Below are 19313 nucleotides of genomic sequence, written 5' to 3'. Positions count from 1 at the left end.
AGTATTTAACACAGAAACAGTTGAATGTCAATATGGACTATTTTTTAGTCTTACTGGTAGTCTAATTTGATGTGCTACTGACTGCATTCATTTAGCAGAAGCAACCAAAATAATTAAAATGAAACAACACCACTTTTGACAGCATAACTGATATTTCATTTCCACTACACAATTTCATTTTCCTGTGTTACCAATGAGGGTGATGCCCCAACCAGTACAGCCAATGTACATATGATGGTTAGTGTGTGTGCACACCTGGTTCTGGTATACACACACACAAACTGATTGAGTGTGAAAATCTCTCCAGAGGTACACACTAACAAGCACACCTGAATGCAAAACTCATCAAGTTCTAATGTTCAAAGATACAATGAACAATACGTGGCTCTATTCCCACCCTCTTTTCAGCCACACACACGCACTGTCTCATCTCACAGGATTCACACTCTAACTCTGAAACACTATTAAATCTGTAAAACAATAGAACTACACGTTATGACTCACCCTGTCATGTATACAAGAGGCAACATGATGGAACATGTAAAATAGTATAAAACTGAATTTTCTACTGACTAACTAATTGACAAAAGGTAACACTATGGATTTCTTCATTGTTTGCCATCATTTAGGCTCAAAATATGCCTTTTTGCCTACTGTAGCAGTTACAATGGATGTACCATGGAGTTCCTTTGTCCTCCTTTGTGTCCCATTTCTTTCTCCACAACCACATAGGCATTGATTCATGGGTAGTGCATAATGCATGTATAACTGAAATTGTCCGTACTTTCCCTAGTGACTGGATTGATTGTAGAGGCCTTATTTGTTGCACTGTGTAATGGGTTGAACATAGCTGAAATGGCTACTTTGCTTTCAGTCGGCCAGTGAAATTTACATTTATTGATATGCAGTCTACCATTCTATCCTTTAATGTGGTTCATTACCAGTCTTACAAAAAAGTAAACAAACAAGTACGAACCTACAAGGAAAAAAATTAGGAATCTTAAATTTGAGTAGGGACCATAGAAATAAAAAGTAGCAAACCCCGGGAAGAAGTCATCTGCACCTGCAGCCATACTAGTGGACATTTAATCCATCTTATTGCAAGTACTGACCAAATTAGGAATATAGCTGCAGGTGTAGGTGACTTCCCTTGTTCCATTACCTTCAATTCTATGACCCAATTCTAAATGCCTAATTTTTACTTGTACCTGTCGCATTTAGACCGTTGAAATTAGGACACCTCACTAATAAGGACACAATGGTCCAATATAAACAATAACCTTTAATGCAGATTTTGTCATCCATATGTAATTGAAACCACACAACACCTGACACACACAATTAAACTACCAACACATTACCTGATACATATTACTACACTACCAACACATTACTCACTTATCAATGGACAACTTCTCATGTGCAGTCATCTCTGAAGGAGTGTATAGCACAAGTGCTCCCTCAGTGTTAGGGTCATGAAGGACACAGCGTACACCTCGTGACCTCATACCCAGACAAATAGCAGTAATCTTGTATATACATCTACAAAAGCTAAAACCAATCAATAAGTGTCTCATCGAATACAGTGAATCCTACATAATATGGACACTTTGTAATAGTGTCCTGATTATGAGAAATATCAAGGTGCCTGATTTCTAGGTCAGTTTATGTACTAAGGGATACTTGGGACCTTAACTAAGTGTCTGGATTATGTAGGTGTCCTCAAGTGTTGAAGTTACATGGTACATGGAAGAATAATATGATTTATACATCATCAATATACTCCAACCAAAGGTATTTCATGTACAGGTTGCAGCTGGGCACTGTGTGAACCTTCTTTACTTATACTCAGAAACATTTATTCTACTTACGTATATGCAAATAATGACACAATTTTACTTCTTTGTTGCAGAATAATAGACACTATGCCCAAACAAGACAGGTCTCTCAGGAATAAATTGGTACCACTAATCCATGTCCATGACAGAATGGTATAGCAATAATCAACTAACTGATGGATAAGGTCATACCATCATGCATTAGTTGCCATAAAACATGTACTAGGTATTCTGCAGCCACTAAACACACTACCTTATAGGGTTAATACCATGCACACGCTGCATCTAAGATGCAGGCTCAGGTCCCTAATATTGTCAGTGACCCATGGGAGTGGGTGCCACTGGACTGGACTGCTGGGCTTACATAAATTTTGTTCAAATACTTTTTCCAACCACTCACTAAACGTGACAAGCTACATCTCTGGATACCACACGCTCAGGCTTCTCAATATCTTGGCAAATAAAGTAAATATGCAGCTTGCTGAAAGACTAGGTGATGCTTTATCATTTCTAATGTAATTGCATGGACTGAATTTTTATGATAAAACAAATTAATTTCAAACTATACTGAAGTTTTGGTACAGTTTTTTTTGTCACAAGTTTTATGACTTGTGGTGAATGGTGTTGATTTCTAAAACACTACTGTGGTTTAGTGTGGTAATAAAACGCAAGAATACTAAGTTCAGTAAATGGATACACCCCTTGGGAGTCCATTCACTCGTCTGGCCTAAATAAATCACTTGTTATTAATTTACCCAGCATCCCTCGGTTGGTGGCTGGGTGGGTGCCTCCCATGGATGGTGGGGGACCAGATCAAAGAAGAATCTGGGGGACCAGATCAAAGAAGAATCCGGGACATGCAGTCAAGAAGTGTGTGTGTGTTGTGTGTGTGTTGTGTGTGTGTGTGTGTGTGTGTGTGTTACCTTATTAGTTTAGCATTGGTACTTTAAATGACTTGGATAAGATCTGTTGAATTCTCAATTCCTGTGAGAAAGAAATTGTATACACTTGTGGATGTGTTTCCCTATAACATAATGCATATGGTTCACAACAAGACACAGTAGTGCCAGAAATAATAATTGGCCATTTTTCTGACATGACCAACTGAAATCCATTCTGATATTTCACTCTACCAAAATGGCCAAACAACAATTTCTGACTCTTGTTTCTACCACTGCAGTAGTTATACAGTGTAACAGCTAACAGGTGTCACTCACATGATCCATACTACAAACAGGTTGAGCAGCTTGTGCTCATCCTGCCCCACTACAGACACAGTAGACTGCCAACACTTCTGGCCAACGACAACCTCTTGTATGGTGGGACAGTGTAATTGGCTAGACTAGTGTTACAGTCCCCCAGTGGTCGTTTCCTGCGGATAGGGGCACTGGACCGTAATGCACCTATCAATGTAATGCCTGACTACCACTAATACGGGCTGGGGGTGGGGGAAGGTCGGGGATGGTGGGGGAATTGATCGCTAAATTTCCCCGACATATTTGTCTTCACTAAAGAAATTCACTCAGACAGCAAAGGTGTGTACTTTCAGTTTAGGAAGTCTCGGGGGCTAGCTATTACATTCATACTAGAATCCACTCAAACTAACTCATCACTAGGCTAATGCCACACGATTGCACAAATCCCTTCCTAGGCCCAGTATTCCCGGGGTTTGTAGGTCGAGGCTTGGTCGGGGTTTGCATCGCTAGTACTTCCCCAGTAGGTGGGGAATTGTAATTTTCAGTGATGCAAATCCCCACCTTCCCCCACCTCAGCCCGTATTAGTGGTAGTCGGGGATTACATTGAAAGGTGCATAACTATGGATAGAGTGTCATGTGGAATGCAAGTAAGGGCTGTATATAGAAAGATCATTTTCCCCACTGTTTCAATATCACACAAACTGGGTCTGTGTAAGGCATTGATTCAACCCATATCACTTACAAGGATGTAAACAAATGTACGTACAGTAATGTGAAGCCATTGTACATAGAGCTAAAAGTATACGGGGTATCGACAGAAAGGATACAACAAGATGCACAATATTACAAAATGGTAGCATGAGTAATCAATGACTGGAATTCATTACCTCAATCTATTGTTGATTCTCCCACAGTCAATGATTTTAAAACACTGCTGGACAGACACTACAGTAATTGTTTATTTGATTTTGTATAGTAATTAGAATGGATGACGCTATTGCCACCGGAAAATAGGTGGCAATAACGATGGTTAAAATGCCTATTGCCTGTGTCACAAACTGGCACAACAGCTTATTACCACCGGAATCACTCACGTGTTCTGAATCACGTGAGACAAAGCGCTTGTGCCACGTGTCTACTTACTTTAGTGTGACGAAAGTGTGAGAAAGATGGAAAGTGCGGTGGGGTAAGCTGTCCCAACTTCTGAGATTTGTTCATGTACTGATGGAGGAGCTAAAAGTGTGCAGTGTTGGAAAGCAATTTGATAGCTTTGAAGAATTTGACAATGCTTTGAAAACATTGCGTGAGAAATTTTACCACCCTTTACGTGTATACAACAGCCAAACTGTTTCAAAAGCTAATGAAAGGGGGCTTACAGCCAAGGTACCTTGAAACCAATAGATGAAAAGTGGCAGTATGTATACTATGCTGTGAAGTGTGTACACTTTGGTAAAGCACGACAGAGAGGCAAGAAAGTAAGACCAAATCAGCGATACTTTGCCACAGGGTGTAATGCTACCATCGTTACTTCATATGATAGGATCATGAATAAACTTGTTGTTCGCAATTGTGAGTTGCAGCATAATCATCGTTTGGGAAAAGAAGTGCTGAAACACTATCCATCTCATCGTCATTTAGCCGAAGAAGAACAAGTTGAGGTCAATTCACTTATCAAGCTTCAGCCAAGCAACAAACATTTAAAAGAACACATTAAAGCCAAATTTGGAAAGCTTGTAACTTTGAAAGACATCCAAAACATGAAGCTAAAGGTTAAAGAATTGGAAAGACAGGGAAGAACTGATGCCCAAATGACAATCGACAAGCTGTCAACTGCATTGCAAAGTGACCCTAATGCCAAAGGTGGAGTAATTGTAACTGAAGAAAATGAGCTTGCTATCCTGTATTACCAAAGTGGCATAATGGGAGAATGGTTTAAAAAGTTTCCTGAAATATTGATGATCGCTGGTACATATTGTGTTAACAAGGCTGGGATGCCCCTGTATGCCCTAATGGTTGAAGATGGTCATGGTCATGGCCAGGTAGTCTACTATGCTGCCACCAGTTCTGAAGATTATAATCACATAGAAAGCATCCTTCAGTCATTTAAAGGGTGTAATCCGTTGTGGTCAAAGGTGTCTGTAATAATCATCGATAAAGATTTCACAGAATGGGAAATTCTAAAGGTGGAATTTCCAGATGCCACCGTTCTTTTTTGCCAATTCCATGTGATCAAATACTTTTTCAAAAAAGTTTGCGATTTTGAAGTTCCAAGAGATGATCGTGATGCTGTTCGGGATGTTTTACGGCAGCTTGTTCATGCTGGAGATGAGTCAACATATGATTCCTTAAAGGAAGAACTGTTTCAACTTGTATACCCAGATTTTAAAGCCTATTTCCTCAAAAATTGGGATTCGTGTCAGAACATGTGGGTGTCTTTTAAGCGAGATACATTTTCCCATTATGGTAACACGACTAATAATCGTTTGGAGAGCAGCCACAGTAAGCTTAAACAAGTTGTCCATCACTCTGACAAGCTATCAGAGATGTTTCAAAATTTGCTTTTGCATATCACTACTTGTACTGAAGAGTACTCACATGTTGCGTTTCAAGAAGAATTTACAACACCTAGCAACGGTCATGAAATATCAGGAATTTCGTTGGTCAACTCTACTTGCACATCTTATGTGGCCAATCTTATTACAGGGCAGCTTAATTTAGCTTCTAAAGTGGCATACTCTGTCAGTGTCGAAGATTCAAGCCACTTTAATGTAACATACAAGGACCATCTCCACAGAGTGCATGTTGATGACAACCAATTTAAGTGCACTTGTGCTTTTGCAAATAGCATGGGATTACCTTGTCGGCATATTTTTGCTGCACGAGCAAGCCAAGAACTTGAGCCATTTGAAGTGCCGATGGTAAAGGAAAGGTGGACAAAGTGCTATCAAGGTGTTTCTGATGATCTGTCAACAACCGATGATTTTGCTATGGTCTCAAATGAAAATTCTCATGATGTACTTCAGACTCAGCTCCTTCCAAATAAGCAAATTTTTACCACTACTCTCTCAAGAAGTCGCAAATATCACAAGATTATTGATTTGGGACAGAAATTGGCTGCTGCTGCTTCGGTTTGTGGCATGGCAGAGTTTGAGGAGAAATATCATTCACTTGAGCATATCCTTGCTTTGTGGGAAGCTAACATTTCTTTTGTTATTGCACCAAAAGAGGAAAGCAAGGAGGTACTACTGTATAGTAAAGTAACTTTAATTTGATACGTTGTTCCACGGGCGAAAGCCTCAAGAGTATAAGGTTGGCATATAAATAAAATATTAAAGAAATTGGGACTAATGCAAGTAAGGATGTAGCTGCACAATGGTAGCCATGCATGGTGCGTTTCTCAGCTAGGTTTGTCAGATGCATTAGAAGAATAGGAGGCTTGTGTGCAAAATTTCTGGTTTCATTTCATAATTGATTTTAATATTTCAGCCTATGAAAAGGCGAGTCGGTTGGACCCATGAAACAACTAATCAAGTTGACAATGCCTAATTCCTGTCATAAGCGTTGTATTACGTGTTTGATTTTGCTCACCAACTAATATAAATTATTCTGACTGTATAATGTGTTCTCAAGAATTTTGAATTGAATTTATTGAATTTTGTGTCTTTTCTGAATTTCCATTTTTTTATTGTTTAGTGTTTGTTGGTGCTAAAGTCATCTTCTTTTGTGGTAGCAGTATACTGTGCATGACTTGCATATCTTGTTGCTGTAGGATGATTGTGTCCCTGGTCAGAACGTGGCAAGTAATTTCCCACAGAATGATCTGTTAGGTTCTGATGAAGATGAGCATATAGAAGAGGCTGGTTTAGCCTTGACATCAGAAGCTGAAGAATTTATTATACCCGTGACATCAGAAACTGAAGAAGCTGCTATAGCCTTGACATCAGAAACTGAAGAAGTCTCTGTACCCTTGACATCAAATATTGGTGATATGGAGCCCATTAATGAAGAAGCTAGCACCAGTAAAGAAGAGTCAAAAATGCAACAACAAGTACAGAAGAAATTTTGTGTATTTCTAATGAGTAACTTGCCCGATCAAGACTTATTAAGCCAAACTGATGATTTTCTATTTTTACAACACAAACATTCCAATATATGTTTCAGGCATGAAGCTAGAATGCCTTTTTGTTGAAAATAAATGCATGCAAATGATTAGGATTACGTAGTTATCCACAGTATGTTGTCATACTTATCTACACTAATGTATATCAATAGAAGTTTGGGCTTTTCTGGCTAAAAAAATCACCCCTAAACCAGCCTCACAATTCCTTCGGTACCTGGCAAGTTTACTGAATATTAATTGTTGTGTTCCTTGTTGGTGCTTAAACATATTATTGTATTGTCTAATCATAGTGTTTTGGATATTCGTCAATGGAATTTGGTAATAGGTTTTAGTATTATTTCTGGTTATGGTTATTTTAGTGAAATATTGCCTTAAAATTACAAATCAAACATGTCAATTCAAATACGGGGGGAGGGGGGGGGGGGGACATGACATCACGATAATTGCGTGACATTTCTGTACTGTACATTTTGCCATAGGGTTAAGTTCTAGTAAACCACGAAGTTTAGTGCTGTATTTACAGTATTTTTAGAAGTGGTACTTCACTACAGTAGAAATTGTTTTATCTACTAATCCCCAGTAACCCCCAGCGATATTATGGTGAATTTTGCAATAGCGCATTATTTAGAACAAATACTGATCTTAATTTCAGGTACCTGTACATGTGTTAATGTTTGCTGTATTCTTACTTGTTTAGTAGTAAATACAATCAACTTTGGCATCTACAATGATGCAAGTAGCTGGTATGTTACTTTTTCATCATGTAATTATCAATTAAATTATGCAAAACTTCACGCATTGTGACATCATGCACCTCACCCCGGTCAAGTCATTAGCACGAACAGGCGTATATACTTATTATACGGTTGTGCCTTCATTCACAGGCGAATCTATCCCTGCTTAGTTCATGTCACTAGGCCTCGTAGAGTTCTCAAACATTATTTATTTATTCATTCATTGTTTATGACATAATCTCGACCGCATTTCTTATTCTTAGTACTTGGTTGTATAATTACAACACCAGATGCAAGATTAAGAATTAAAATGATTGCGCAAAATAGTTAATTGTGTATAATACTGTGCTGATAGAAGTATTTGCAATTGTATTTCCATTTCACAATGTTGGAGAATATAATAGGCAATGTAATGTATTTGATCCCAATTATTAAGTCTCCACCAACAAGGCAGATGTGGTTTACAACATATTTTATATTGTCGTACAAACAATTGTGTCGTTTCCAACATTATAATTATGTTCACATGAAAATTTATGCATTATAAAAGTTTACTGAATTGTGTATTATTAAGCATATGGAATATTGCATTGTGGGTTATTAGATGACCTGTACGTACCATATATATGTCTGAATTGTTCGAGGGAAATTTACTAATTTCAAGGTTTGTGTTTTTTACTTGATGGAGAGCACATATAGAGCCATCCATATGAAAATTTGTCGTAGGTACTGATAATCTGTAACCCCTACCCCCTCCTCAAAATGTTTAGATATACTGCAAATAGATATATGAACACACATGTATACTAAGAGTGATGTGTGATTTGCTGTCGGTTGTTAATTAATGTGGTACTGCTTTTAGGACAATAAATTGACTGTGGCTGTTCTGCGTGACAAGTTGAAGTTAAAGCCTCAGGTAAAACCTTGAGGAAGACCAAAGAATTCTGGCAAATTTTGGGCTTTGAAGACTCGCAAACATCAGATTGACGCAGTGTCCAAGACTTCAGAAGAGAGCCAAGCTAAGAAACCCAAGCTTCCTGATAAATTGCTTCAATCAAAGAAAAAATCAGCTATGACTCAAGGAACTCCTTCTTTTCGTAGTCAAATACGCCGTAAACAAGGATCTCATCTAAAGGAGTTAAACTGTATCAATACTAGACCAATACAGATTGATCATAATGATATAGAGTCAGATTCTTTAAAGAGATATGAACTTGGTTTGTTACAAACTGACAAAAAAATTCTAGTATCCTACACAGGAAGAAATGCTTGGCTGAATGCCCGTTTAATCATTGCTGGTCAGAGACTATTAAAATTACGTTTTCCAAATTTTGGAGGTTTACAAGATGTAACGAAACAAGACACTCTGTCTTTTGAAAAATAAACTGGAGAGTTCGTTCAGATTTTACACTGCAACAGAAACCATTGGATTTGTGTTTCCACTATGGGCTGTAAGCCAGGTATTGTCGAGGTTTTTGACAGTATGCGTACAGGTACTGTTTGTAATGATGTAAGAGAGGCAATTGCTTCTATTTTGCACACCTCATGTCACTCTATTCAGTTGGTATTCCCTAGTGTCACTCAACAAAATGGATCATGTGATTGTGGATTGTTTTTACTGGCATATGCCTACACTGTATGTAGCAGAGAAGAGCCATCCACTTTAACATACAACCAGGGAAAGCTTCGTAAACATCTAAAGTCTTGCATTGATTCTGGAAAAATTAAACCATTTCCATCATCACTTTGTCAAAGACCCCTGGCTTCATCCTTGACAGAGAGTTACCGGATTTATTGTGTTTGTCGATTGCCAGACAGTGGAGATAAGATGGTGCTGTGTTCCAGTTGTCGTAAATGGTATCACTATACTTGTGTTGGCATACCTAGTAATGATAAAGTGAAAGGCATGTGGTTTTGTAGAAACTGTGACAAACACTAAACCAGTATGTGTATAGTTTGCCATGCTTTCTGCTGTATGTGACTATGCTTTTTGTTTGTTTGTTTTAGCAGCAGTTATGTTTCATTCATTACTTAGCTATATTTTGTACTAACACTAAATCAGATTCACTGTATGCCTATAAACCACGTGTTTTAGAGCAACAGTTTGTTTTGATGGCTACGCACGTGCCAGCTTAGCTATCACCTGAGTGCTTAGTTAAGTCATAAGCAACAAATTTTTACCACCTACTGCACCGGCGCTTTTATTAAAATCTTTAAAATAAGTGCCAGGTCCGGACGTCAACCTTGTAGCTACACGGGTGAGTCCTGCTGGTATTTATACTATGCATTATGTGCTAGCTAATTATTTGAAATAATTGTTAGAGCGCTCAGACGAAGAAACCTCACGCCTTACAACTACCGGTGTCGATAGACTGTTTGGCGGCGGAGTGCCACCGCCTGGTCGGTGTCAATAGCTACTCCGAATTAGAATAGCTAATTACGTAATTAATTTTGTTTATGGATGTACAGGCATAAGCCTTTATCCTTAAAATACAAATACAAATACAAATACAAATATAGCTTACCATATCATGTCATTCCAGCAGACTTCAGGTTTAGGCCACACCAAGTCAAACCTTAGTTTCTGGTCACCCGCCCGCATGGTAAACCTGGAACCCTAGTTTATGAGGACTATTATTAATATTACAGGTGCTTAAGTGCATGTGACCCAGCAAGACACTTATTTTTTACTGCAAAACATCGAGATACTCTAATAGAGCAGTCAGGGATTCCAATAGAGCAGTCACACTACTCTTAACTCTAATGTTAGGTATATATGCGACACTAGTTTTGTCCTTGATTATATAGCTGTTCAGATTATAACTGTTACTAATACTTTTGTAACCAAAGAAATTTCAGTAGCATTAACTACTAGCCCATCATGTGCAGATGGGCCATAGCTTTAACTTTATAATTCAAATGTAGTCCTCTAATGATTAGTCTAGTAACTTCAAATTCCTTATCACTGAACACTGCAGGGGTATGGAAAGCCGGCAACATTCGGTGAGCTTAAACTTAAACTTTTCCATAACTAAAATTAGATTGGCAAGTAGAAACCCTTATAGTTTAAACATTCCCAGATGATCACTAAAAAACACTAGTCTGGAGCGCTCAATGACCCAAAACTTTGACAGTTACTTTTCTCAAGGTAACTGAATAGAAGGCTGGAAACACATAGCTAGTGGGCTAAGACTTCACATTTGAATGAAGAATTTCTGATGTGAAAATAGAAGTTAAATTTCATTTTGGATCATGATCATTTGAACAACTTAGCTATAAGTCATAGTAATACTTTCCTGACATAGCTATAATGAGACATTTATTTCACTTGGAAAGCATATGTAGCTACATGAGCAAAACATTTCCTATAGTATATTCTAAATAAATAAATAAATATACTTAAATGTTATACATCAGTGTATAGGTAGCCATGATCCATCGTGTATAGCTAGCCATGATCCATCAACAACTTCCCTAGTGCATTTTTTGCCGAAGCACAACTACTTATGTTGTTGGTTAAGTTTGACTAAAAACAAAATCAGCATGAATTTGCTAAATTGAGCAAATAATAATACCATACAGTATATTGTCACAGTAGAGTCTATAGTCCTGATCATCCGCCCGCCCGCATCCATTTGTAGGCTTGGGAGTGACCAGAAACTAAGGTATGACTTGGAGTGGCCTTACTGTATTCTGTAATTTGAATTAAGTGCCTGTGATGTGCTTTACTTGGAAGATATAAATTCCCGGGTTGGAGTGGAAGCCATGTGAAGTCACATGGTGTAAATTGTTGATACCTCTCTCAGAGTTGTGGTGCTTCTAATGTCGCTCATTCTTACGGCATAGATTAAGGTAACCCTGCCTAATACAGGTATGGCGTGTGTGTGTAAAGTTGTGCGTGCTAGCTGCCATTGTCATAATACGTGAAACTAGTTGAGTACGTAGTTGTAGTAGACACAAGATGGCTCATAGTTTGTTACCTCACCTTGTTATTAAAATTATCTTGCTGGCTGCCTGCACTGTTGGTAAGTTGTGTATAGCTGTGCATATTTGAAGTAAGCTATTTTGCTCTTTGCAAATTTTACTTGAGTGATAATGAAACGCGTTTATTTAGCAGGGAGGACCTCACTGAAATGTTCTAACCACTCTATTCTACATAAGCACAGTTGTCAAGTGCTTATTGTCTATAATATGTACAAACTAGCTGTTGCAGTTTCACAAACAATTGTTTTATTCCCTATAGCTATACCCCCTCCACCCAGCAATGTGAAGATATCAAAGATCAGGTGCCGGACGGCAGAGGTCACATGGGATGAAGTAGCTAACACAACAGGCTACACAGTTTACTGGAGATTACTGGATGATAACATTACTTCCCAGAATCCACAGTTTGTCAATGTTAGTGGTAGTACCTCAGTAGAAATTACTGACCTCGTACCAAGTAGTGATGATGCCATAAGGCAGTACACAGTACGTGTGACTAGTATTCGACAAGATGACACCAGTGAGGCATCTCAAGATGTGTTGTTTATCACCAATAGTGAAGGTAAGAACTGCTACCATATGATGAGTTGTGGTTAGGTCAGTAGTTCAAATCTCCTAGTATTAACATTTTTCTGTTATATTTCCACCTTTTTATATCTGCCTGTTTTAGGTTTTATCTCATAGTTTTAGCATAAAAACACAACACTTGCAATGCTAAAGCCAGGCAGTAGTTGTTTTGATTGTCTGAAATATTTAAAGACGTTTAAAATTGTACTTGAATTTTTATTGACAGTGAGATTACAAAATATAGTAAGTCTTAGAATTGTAACATGTATTACATATTGTGTAGCCTTGGCAGTGGAACCATTTGCACAAGCCAGGAGTGGTGGTGTGACCATCAAGTGGAGTACCCCTCGTATCAACACTGGCTGTGATGGCTCAGTAATCACAAGATACACCATCAACTACACTCTAGTAGAGTCCAGGGATGATTACATACAGGTTGATGTTGATCCTGACCAGTCTGTTATGGTGGATATTGATGGGCTTGTGAACTCAACTGAGTATCGTTACTTTGTTGTTAGTGTTGATCAAAATGGAGGAAATGCTCATAGCGTATCTAATGTCTTTACCACTATAGATGATTGTGAGTGTCTGTCCATCTGTGTGGTGTAGTTTGTACCATACACATGTAGTGTCACTAGCGTACAGTATTACCTGTTTAGCTTTTATCTCCTATATATAAATGATTTTAGACCCAGTGTTTAAAAGAGCCTGGCTGGCGTCTAGATATGAACACACAAGGCGGTAATGGTTAAAGTTGAGAGTGTTTATATAATTGACTTACAGTTTGGAGTGTTAAACTAAACACATGAGGTTAAGCATCTACATACAGGCTAGTAATTTTAAACCGTATATAATTCCATAATTAACTAGTTTTTTGCACCAATCTAAATGAACTCAAGGCATGCGTTCTAATATTTGGCCTCCCATACTTTTTTATTTGAGCTCAAATCTGACTGTTGTTGAAGGTGTGTGTGCATGCGTGCATGTTTGCCGCTGCATGCACATGATCCATACATATTTAATTTGTGTGAAGTGTATTATTACATTCTATATCCACCATACAGATCCAGTTTCATTCTTCAACCTGAGACTCACTAGTGATAGTTCATTCTCACTAGACTTGGAGCAGACTAGCTCACAACTGACACAACAAATCTCATCAGCCATCACTGACATGTGTCAATGTGTACTACCAGACTACACCCTCAGGGGGACTATGGAATTGTGTGATGACCAACAATCAAACTGTGCTGTTTACACTGGTAGGATCCTCAGCTCTGACATGGCCACTGCTAGTGAGCTATTTGAACAAGTTGAGGTCTGGTTGAGTGCACAAAATGGTTCACTACTTAATGGAGCTCTAGCTGTTGATTCTAGCTGTCCGTTAAGACATCTGTCACCATCTGACAGTGTATGTAGCAATTTAAGTGATTCCGAAGATGATTCCGAATATGAGACCAGTGATCAGGAAGCTATCGACATTATTGAAATGGTGGGAATCGGGTTTGGCATTGGTTTGGTGGCAATCATAGTGTGTTCGCTCTGTATCTGTGTGTGTGTCAGTAAGAGGAAACAAAACAAGCCAGACACACTAACCTTGGCAAACAGTAATCCCAACTTGTCCCCATTCCTAGTGGCTTCACCTACAGATCGACACTACTCAGAAACAAACCCTTCTTACAATCGTCACCATGGAAAAGTTGTGAAGCCAATTCAAAAGACAGTGTTTGATGGTGGATGCCTTGAGGTTACATCTGACAATGACAATCGATACTCCACCAATGAGAACCCTTACTCCTACACTTCACTAAAGACTGTTCAACGTCAAGCAGACATTGTAATCCCTGAAATCCAGATCCCTTTAGAAGAAGATGAAACATTTAATTCTCCAAAAGATGAACTCCCTTCTATACACCAGTCAGTAGATATGGAACAGCCAAACAGAACAAGCACTGTAAGTGCTAACGATTATGTTGTGGACTCATTACAATCATCTGGTTGTTATTCTAATGAACAAGAACTATCAACCTTCCAACCACCATCTTATGATAGAGAGACTTATCTGTCAATTAGCTGATCTACCTCATGAAGTTCTTTTATCTAGTCTACCTAGAATTGATGGAATAATAGTAAACTATAATAGTAAACTATAATAGTAAACTATAATAGTAAACTATAGTAGTAGTTATTGTACATGCACTGCATGAGTTAATATTTATTATAATAATTATGTAATTTGTTATTTATCAATTCAGCGGTGTTTGTTGTGTTAGATCTCACATTGGATGTAGAAATTTTTTCTCTGTATGGGTGTTTAGTTTTGGGGTATATTGTACTTGTGCAACTGATTAAGATGAGGACTGCCATCTTCACTGTGTACAGTGCAAGTAGCAAAGAACATGACCATTACATCAATATCATCAACATTATACTGCATGGAAGGATTGCATGCTCTGAAAGCAGTTGAAAAAACTGGTAGTATTTATCTGCTGCAGCTGTTGTACTAGTCATCTGCAAGTACTGCAATTTGTGCAGTGTATTATCATTGATTGAACTGTGTTAGATAAATGTATAATCTGTAAATTTTTAATTTACTATAATTATATATAGTCAGTTTATGCAAACCAGCTATGCAGCTAACTATAGTATATAGTTATTGTAAGTTGCCTTGATTATTTTCCTGAGGTAAAAGAGTGATTATTTCTTAGTATAAGGTAGCTAAGACCTTGTTAAAGCATTCTGCTAAAATTTAGGTATGTTTGATTGCACGGTAAGATAATTGTATGTACAAATACATATTGTACTTTTAGCTTAACTGGAATTAATTGGAAGAGTATTTCAGAGGTTGGATCCAGGGTTTGGGGTGGGGGTGGGGTCCAGGGTTGTATGTAGCTATGAATCTTGGTGGAGAGGGTAATAAATTATGTGTTCTAAGTAGTTTGCATGCATTATATAATTAATTGATCAAGAGCTACATGTAGGGGAAATGGCTTCAGTCTGAGCCTGAAGTAAATTGTCATCATATTTTAGAATGACATATAAAAGACCAAGCCATGTAATGCTCAAAAAATAAGAGTGCTTTTTCAGGAGTATGTTTAGATTTTCAGCTTGCATAATTTTCACTCAAGGCTTATAGTTTACCTTGAACTGACAACAGTGCTGTAGGTCCAATTGTTGGCTAACAGCTAGAGCAAAAAGATTTATGCAGTCTGTACAATATAATACTCTAAACTATATCAGGACAGATGAAGTAAGCAATGTAAACTGTATCATTCTATTGTGGACCTTGTGGTTTGGCCTCAATTATTTATCCTATGATGGCCTGACTACACCACAGCAACATAAGTTGTCTCATGCACAATCATGTTAGTATGGGTGAGAAATTGGAGATTTTGCATGTAGTATGATACGGATGACTTTCTGAAATCATTTGTATTATTCTAAGGACAATTTTTTTTAGCAAAACCGGCTACATTAATGATGAGGGAAGATATCCATACTCTCATAAAGTGTATATAGCCACAAATATAAATGATATACTCTAATAAAACAGCCAATCCAAGGGAAGATTCAGACTAAAGAGGTTCCAGTTCTGGAGCATATAGTTCCAGTCTAGCCACCTGTTTGTAATAATTATTTCAAAACAAATATTCTCTCCCCAACAATGTTTCATTGCAATCATAGCAGCTGATCATCATGAAAATGATGATGTCTGTGTCACTGTTCCAACACTTTATTGATCACAACTGACTAATCTGGTCAAACACATTGCTAGTACAATATCATAAGAGTATACTTGTAGGGCACACACTAATTATACTAATAATCACATAGTGATTTAATTTGCCATACATTAGTCTCAATAGTAGGAGTGCAATTAATCCCAAATCGCATGGCCTTGTTTCTGTAATTGCACTGTAAAGTAGCCAATAAAATAGCAGAATAACAGAAGCCTTTTAAATGCAACAAGAAAGAGATATAATGAATAGCCAATCAAAGAAACTGACAATAGAAGCCTTTTAAGTGCAACATATGTAGACATTTTGAGTAACCAATCAGAATTGCTGACACATGAAGCCTTTTAAGTGCAACAACAAATGATGTAATACAAAGAAGGATGATGCATATCACCTGGTAGAAGTTAATGGCCACATAGAACTGGATAGATGTGTACTACAAACCATGAAGGGTGGTCACTACGTGATTAGTAGGTAATCACACGCATTTTCGTGCAATTATGGAATAATTGTACTCGTACAATTATTCCCTAATTACACTCAAATGTGTGTGATTACCTATATTTAACACGTGACATTTTCAGAACTCTCATGAACTTTATCTCTAATTAATGCTGTTGTAACACGTGTTGTCTTGTGTGATATTATATTGTAGCTGTTGTGATTTAATAATCTGATCAATATCATCATAACCCCACAACAATTGGTGACCCTGACGTGATAGTACATTTGCTACTGGATTGTCATTACCACTCACATGCTGTATGTTAGTTGTAAATTGGGAAATGTAATCCAAGTGGCGGCTAGCTACCATGCAAGCCCAATTATTTATTATTTTTAGCTTTACTGAAATAATAATAATAAATACTTTAGGTTAAAGGAAGAAAATCCAGCCCTCCTGGAGAAAGACTGAGTGCGGCCCCGACAAGACATTGGGTGACCTCCGGTTTGAATCCTGGGGTAGGAAGGATTTTTTTCCCTTTCTTTGGCCCTTTTCTGATACACCTTATTGTTAGCTAGGTCAAGTGCTGTTCTTAGTTTTCCAGTTCCAGTTTGCTAGCTAGGTTAGGTAATCCAGCAGCTGCAGCACATGTTGTTGTCAGACCTTCAGTGCTGGTCACTGTAAAGTGTTAATAATAAATAATACTCGTGTAGTGACAATGCTAATAGATTAGAAAATTAAACCTACATATATGTTTACCACACAGGTGCAAATGATGGGGCTTGTAAATTACAACTGATTTCTGATAGTAGGGTGGTTTGATTGGTATATTTGTTGTGGTAGTGGTATTTAATTTTAAATTGTTTTGTATGGTGTAGATTATTAAAATTTTGTTGAGTTTTCTCAATGTGATCAGTGTGTGCGTGCGTGTGTGTGTGTGTTGCAGTGTGGTAGTCATTTTGTTGTGATGAAAGTATATACTATTCACAAAAGAATAATAAGGACATTTCAAAACTTAACTTCTAGGCTTGTTGGATCATGTTTTCCAGTTTGGTTATGCAATCAATTGTAGAAATCACTCCCTAATGAAATGTGAAATTTTACATTGATGATTACATTATAATACAGTGAAAGGTCATCAAGACAGTACTGATCTTTTGTGGAAGCTGCTCGTGTCCTTGCCAGAAACAACAGTTCTCTGAACTATGTGTTCTATCTGTATGCTCAATCCAGGAAGATGGTAATTCCCAAGATGATGCTTCTACATCTAATCCCATGGTAGTACTTCTGTTTCATCTAATCTAGATGCAAAATGGCTGAAAGAATTATATCCATTTATTTCGTCAGCATCTGCAAGACCAGATGTCGTTGTAGAAATCGAACTGCAGAAAGAGAATTATAATTACGGTCCAGTACCTATTCTGGTCATAGAGGCTCACAGTATGATGGTACACTTGCTAAGCTACTGATTTTGCTGATTGATCAGTTGCAGTTCTAGCGGCATATCGACATTTCTATTTGTAAGTGTACAGGATTTGTATTTCCTAGAGAGACTGGTTTTACTTTCAAATTTACTGTAACTGCACTAAGTCAGGATGAAGTGAATGACAAATTGTAACTGTTGCAGAAACTATCTGGAGTACTGTTGGATCATGCTGCTTCCCAATTATTCAAGATTTTATCACCACAGAAATTGAGACAGGTAAAGTTTGGTGGGGGGGCTTACTGTGAACAAATCCATTCAATGTCCAGTATTATTTTGTGTAACAGTGACTTTTATTACAAACTACCAAATGATCGAACAGTTTCAGAAAAACTATCACAACTTGATAGAATGAAGAATGATCGAAATCAGCCAAGTGTCGCTTCCAAATGGTTTCATAACTTTTGGTCCTAACAAGGTTCTTATCACAAGATTTAAGAAGGTAGACCATTCACCACTGACAGCAGAAGAGGCTAATTGTTGTTTAGGTAGTTTAATCCCTAAAATTTTTGTGGTACTCAACAAATTGCACAGTACTCTTGAAATAGCCCATTTGGATGTCAAACTTGAAAACATCTGCTATAGTGGCAATGTGACGGGCAGCATGAAGGCAGTGCTAATTGACTTAGACAGATGGGAGCCAGCAGATAGCCCAGCAAGATTGTTGTGTACTAGATATCCTGGAAGTGTTATGTATGAAAAATTGCAGAATTTGACTAGAGCTGAATGGAAAATGAAATGCACTGATTTTAAACAATTTGGTAAGTAGGTGATGTGTGAACAAATGTTTGCAATATATGTTGTGGTTTTGATGTTGAAGTGTCCGAGTCTGTTAATTAGCATATCATATAGGATTAATGTCTTGGTGGATCATGTCATGGAGATTTTAATTATAACAAATTCAAAGGAAGCATCCAAAATCCGTTTATAGTGACTTTGTACAGTAATGGTGAGTTTCAAAGTACATTTGTTTAATAATTAATTACCAGATGAAATGACACACATATACACGATTTCTGTGATGTCTAATTTATTTGATGTATTTTTTTGTAGGAATATGATTCAAGTCTCTTTACTAGTAGCTACATCGTGGGTATAGAGCACAATAATCAGTTGTCTGGTGTTATTGGGGATAGGTATAGTTAAGAACAGTGAGCGACTTACAACTATATCATGACTGTTATTGCTACATTGTTTCTAATCCTTATGCA

At 37.6% G+C, this 19313-nt stretch overlaps 3 protein-coding genes across 6 annotated transcripts in view; 2 read left to right on the top strand and 1 right to left on the bottom strand.

The window, feature by feature from the left end:
* Positions 1–19313, bottom strand: part of LOC136256303 (DNA repair and recombination protein RAD54-like) — a 58353-nt gene that overhangs the window by 27915 nt on the left and 11125 nt on the right. The gene's annotated exons all lie outside the window — the stretch shown is intronic.
* LOC136256201 (uncharacterized) lies at positions 5585–7225 on the top strand. Its single transcript, XM_066049142.1, has 2 exons — positions 5585–6274; positions 6805–7225. Exons 1-2 carry the CDS (start codon positions 5882–5884, stop codon positions 7222–7224), a joined length of 813 nt encoding a protein of 270 aa, XP_065905214.1. The 5' UTR covers positions 5585–5881; the 3' UTR covers position 7225.
* On the top strand, positions 11457–14672 carry LOC136256297 (uncharacterized). Of its 4 annotated transcripts, none has more exons than XM_066049226.1 (5): positions 11457–11741; positions 12133–12287; positions 12335–12435; positions 12724–13020; positions 13505–14672. In XM_066049226.1, exons 2-5 carry the CDS (start codon positions 12250–12252, stop codon positions 14515–14517), a joined length of 1449 nt encoding a protein of 482 aa, XP_065905298.1. In that variant the 5' UTR covers positions 11457–11741; positions 12133–12249; the 3' UTR covers positions 14518–14672. The 4 variants fall into 4 exon arrangements, with proteins under 4 accessions (XP_065905298.1, XP_065905297.1, XP_065905294.1 ...); XM_066049225.1 differs by having other exon boundaries at positions 11457–11760; XM_066049224.1 differs by lacking the exon at positions 11457–11741 and adding an exon at positions 11851–11914.

Source organism: Dysidea avara, chromosome 5 (assembly GCF_963678975.1).
Source record: "Dysidea avara chromosome 5, odDysAvar1.4, whole genome shotgun sequence".
NCBI classification, from domain to species: domain Eukaryota; kingdom Metazoa; phylum Porifera; class Demospongiae; order Dictyoceratida; family Dysideidae; genus Dysidea; species Dysidea avara.
Note: the sequence above shows the minus strand (reverse complement) of the source record. Positions and strands in the feature narration are given on the sequence as shown.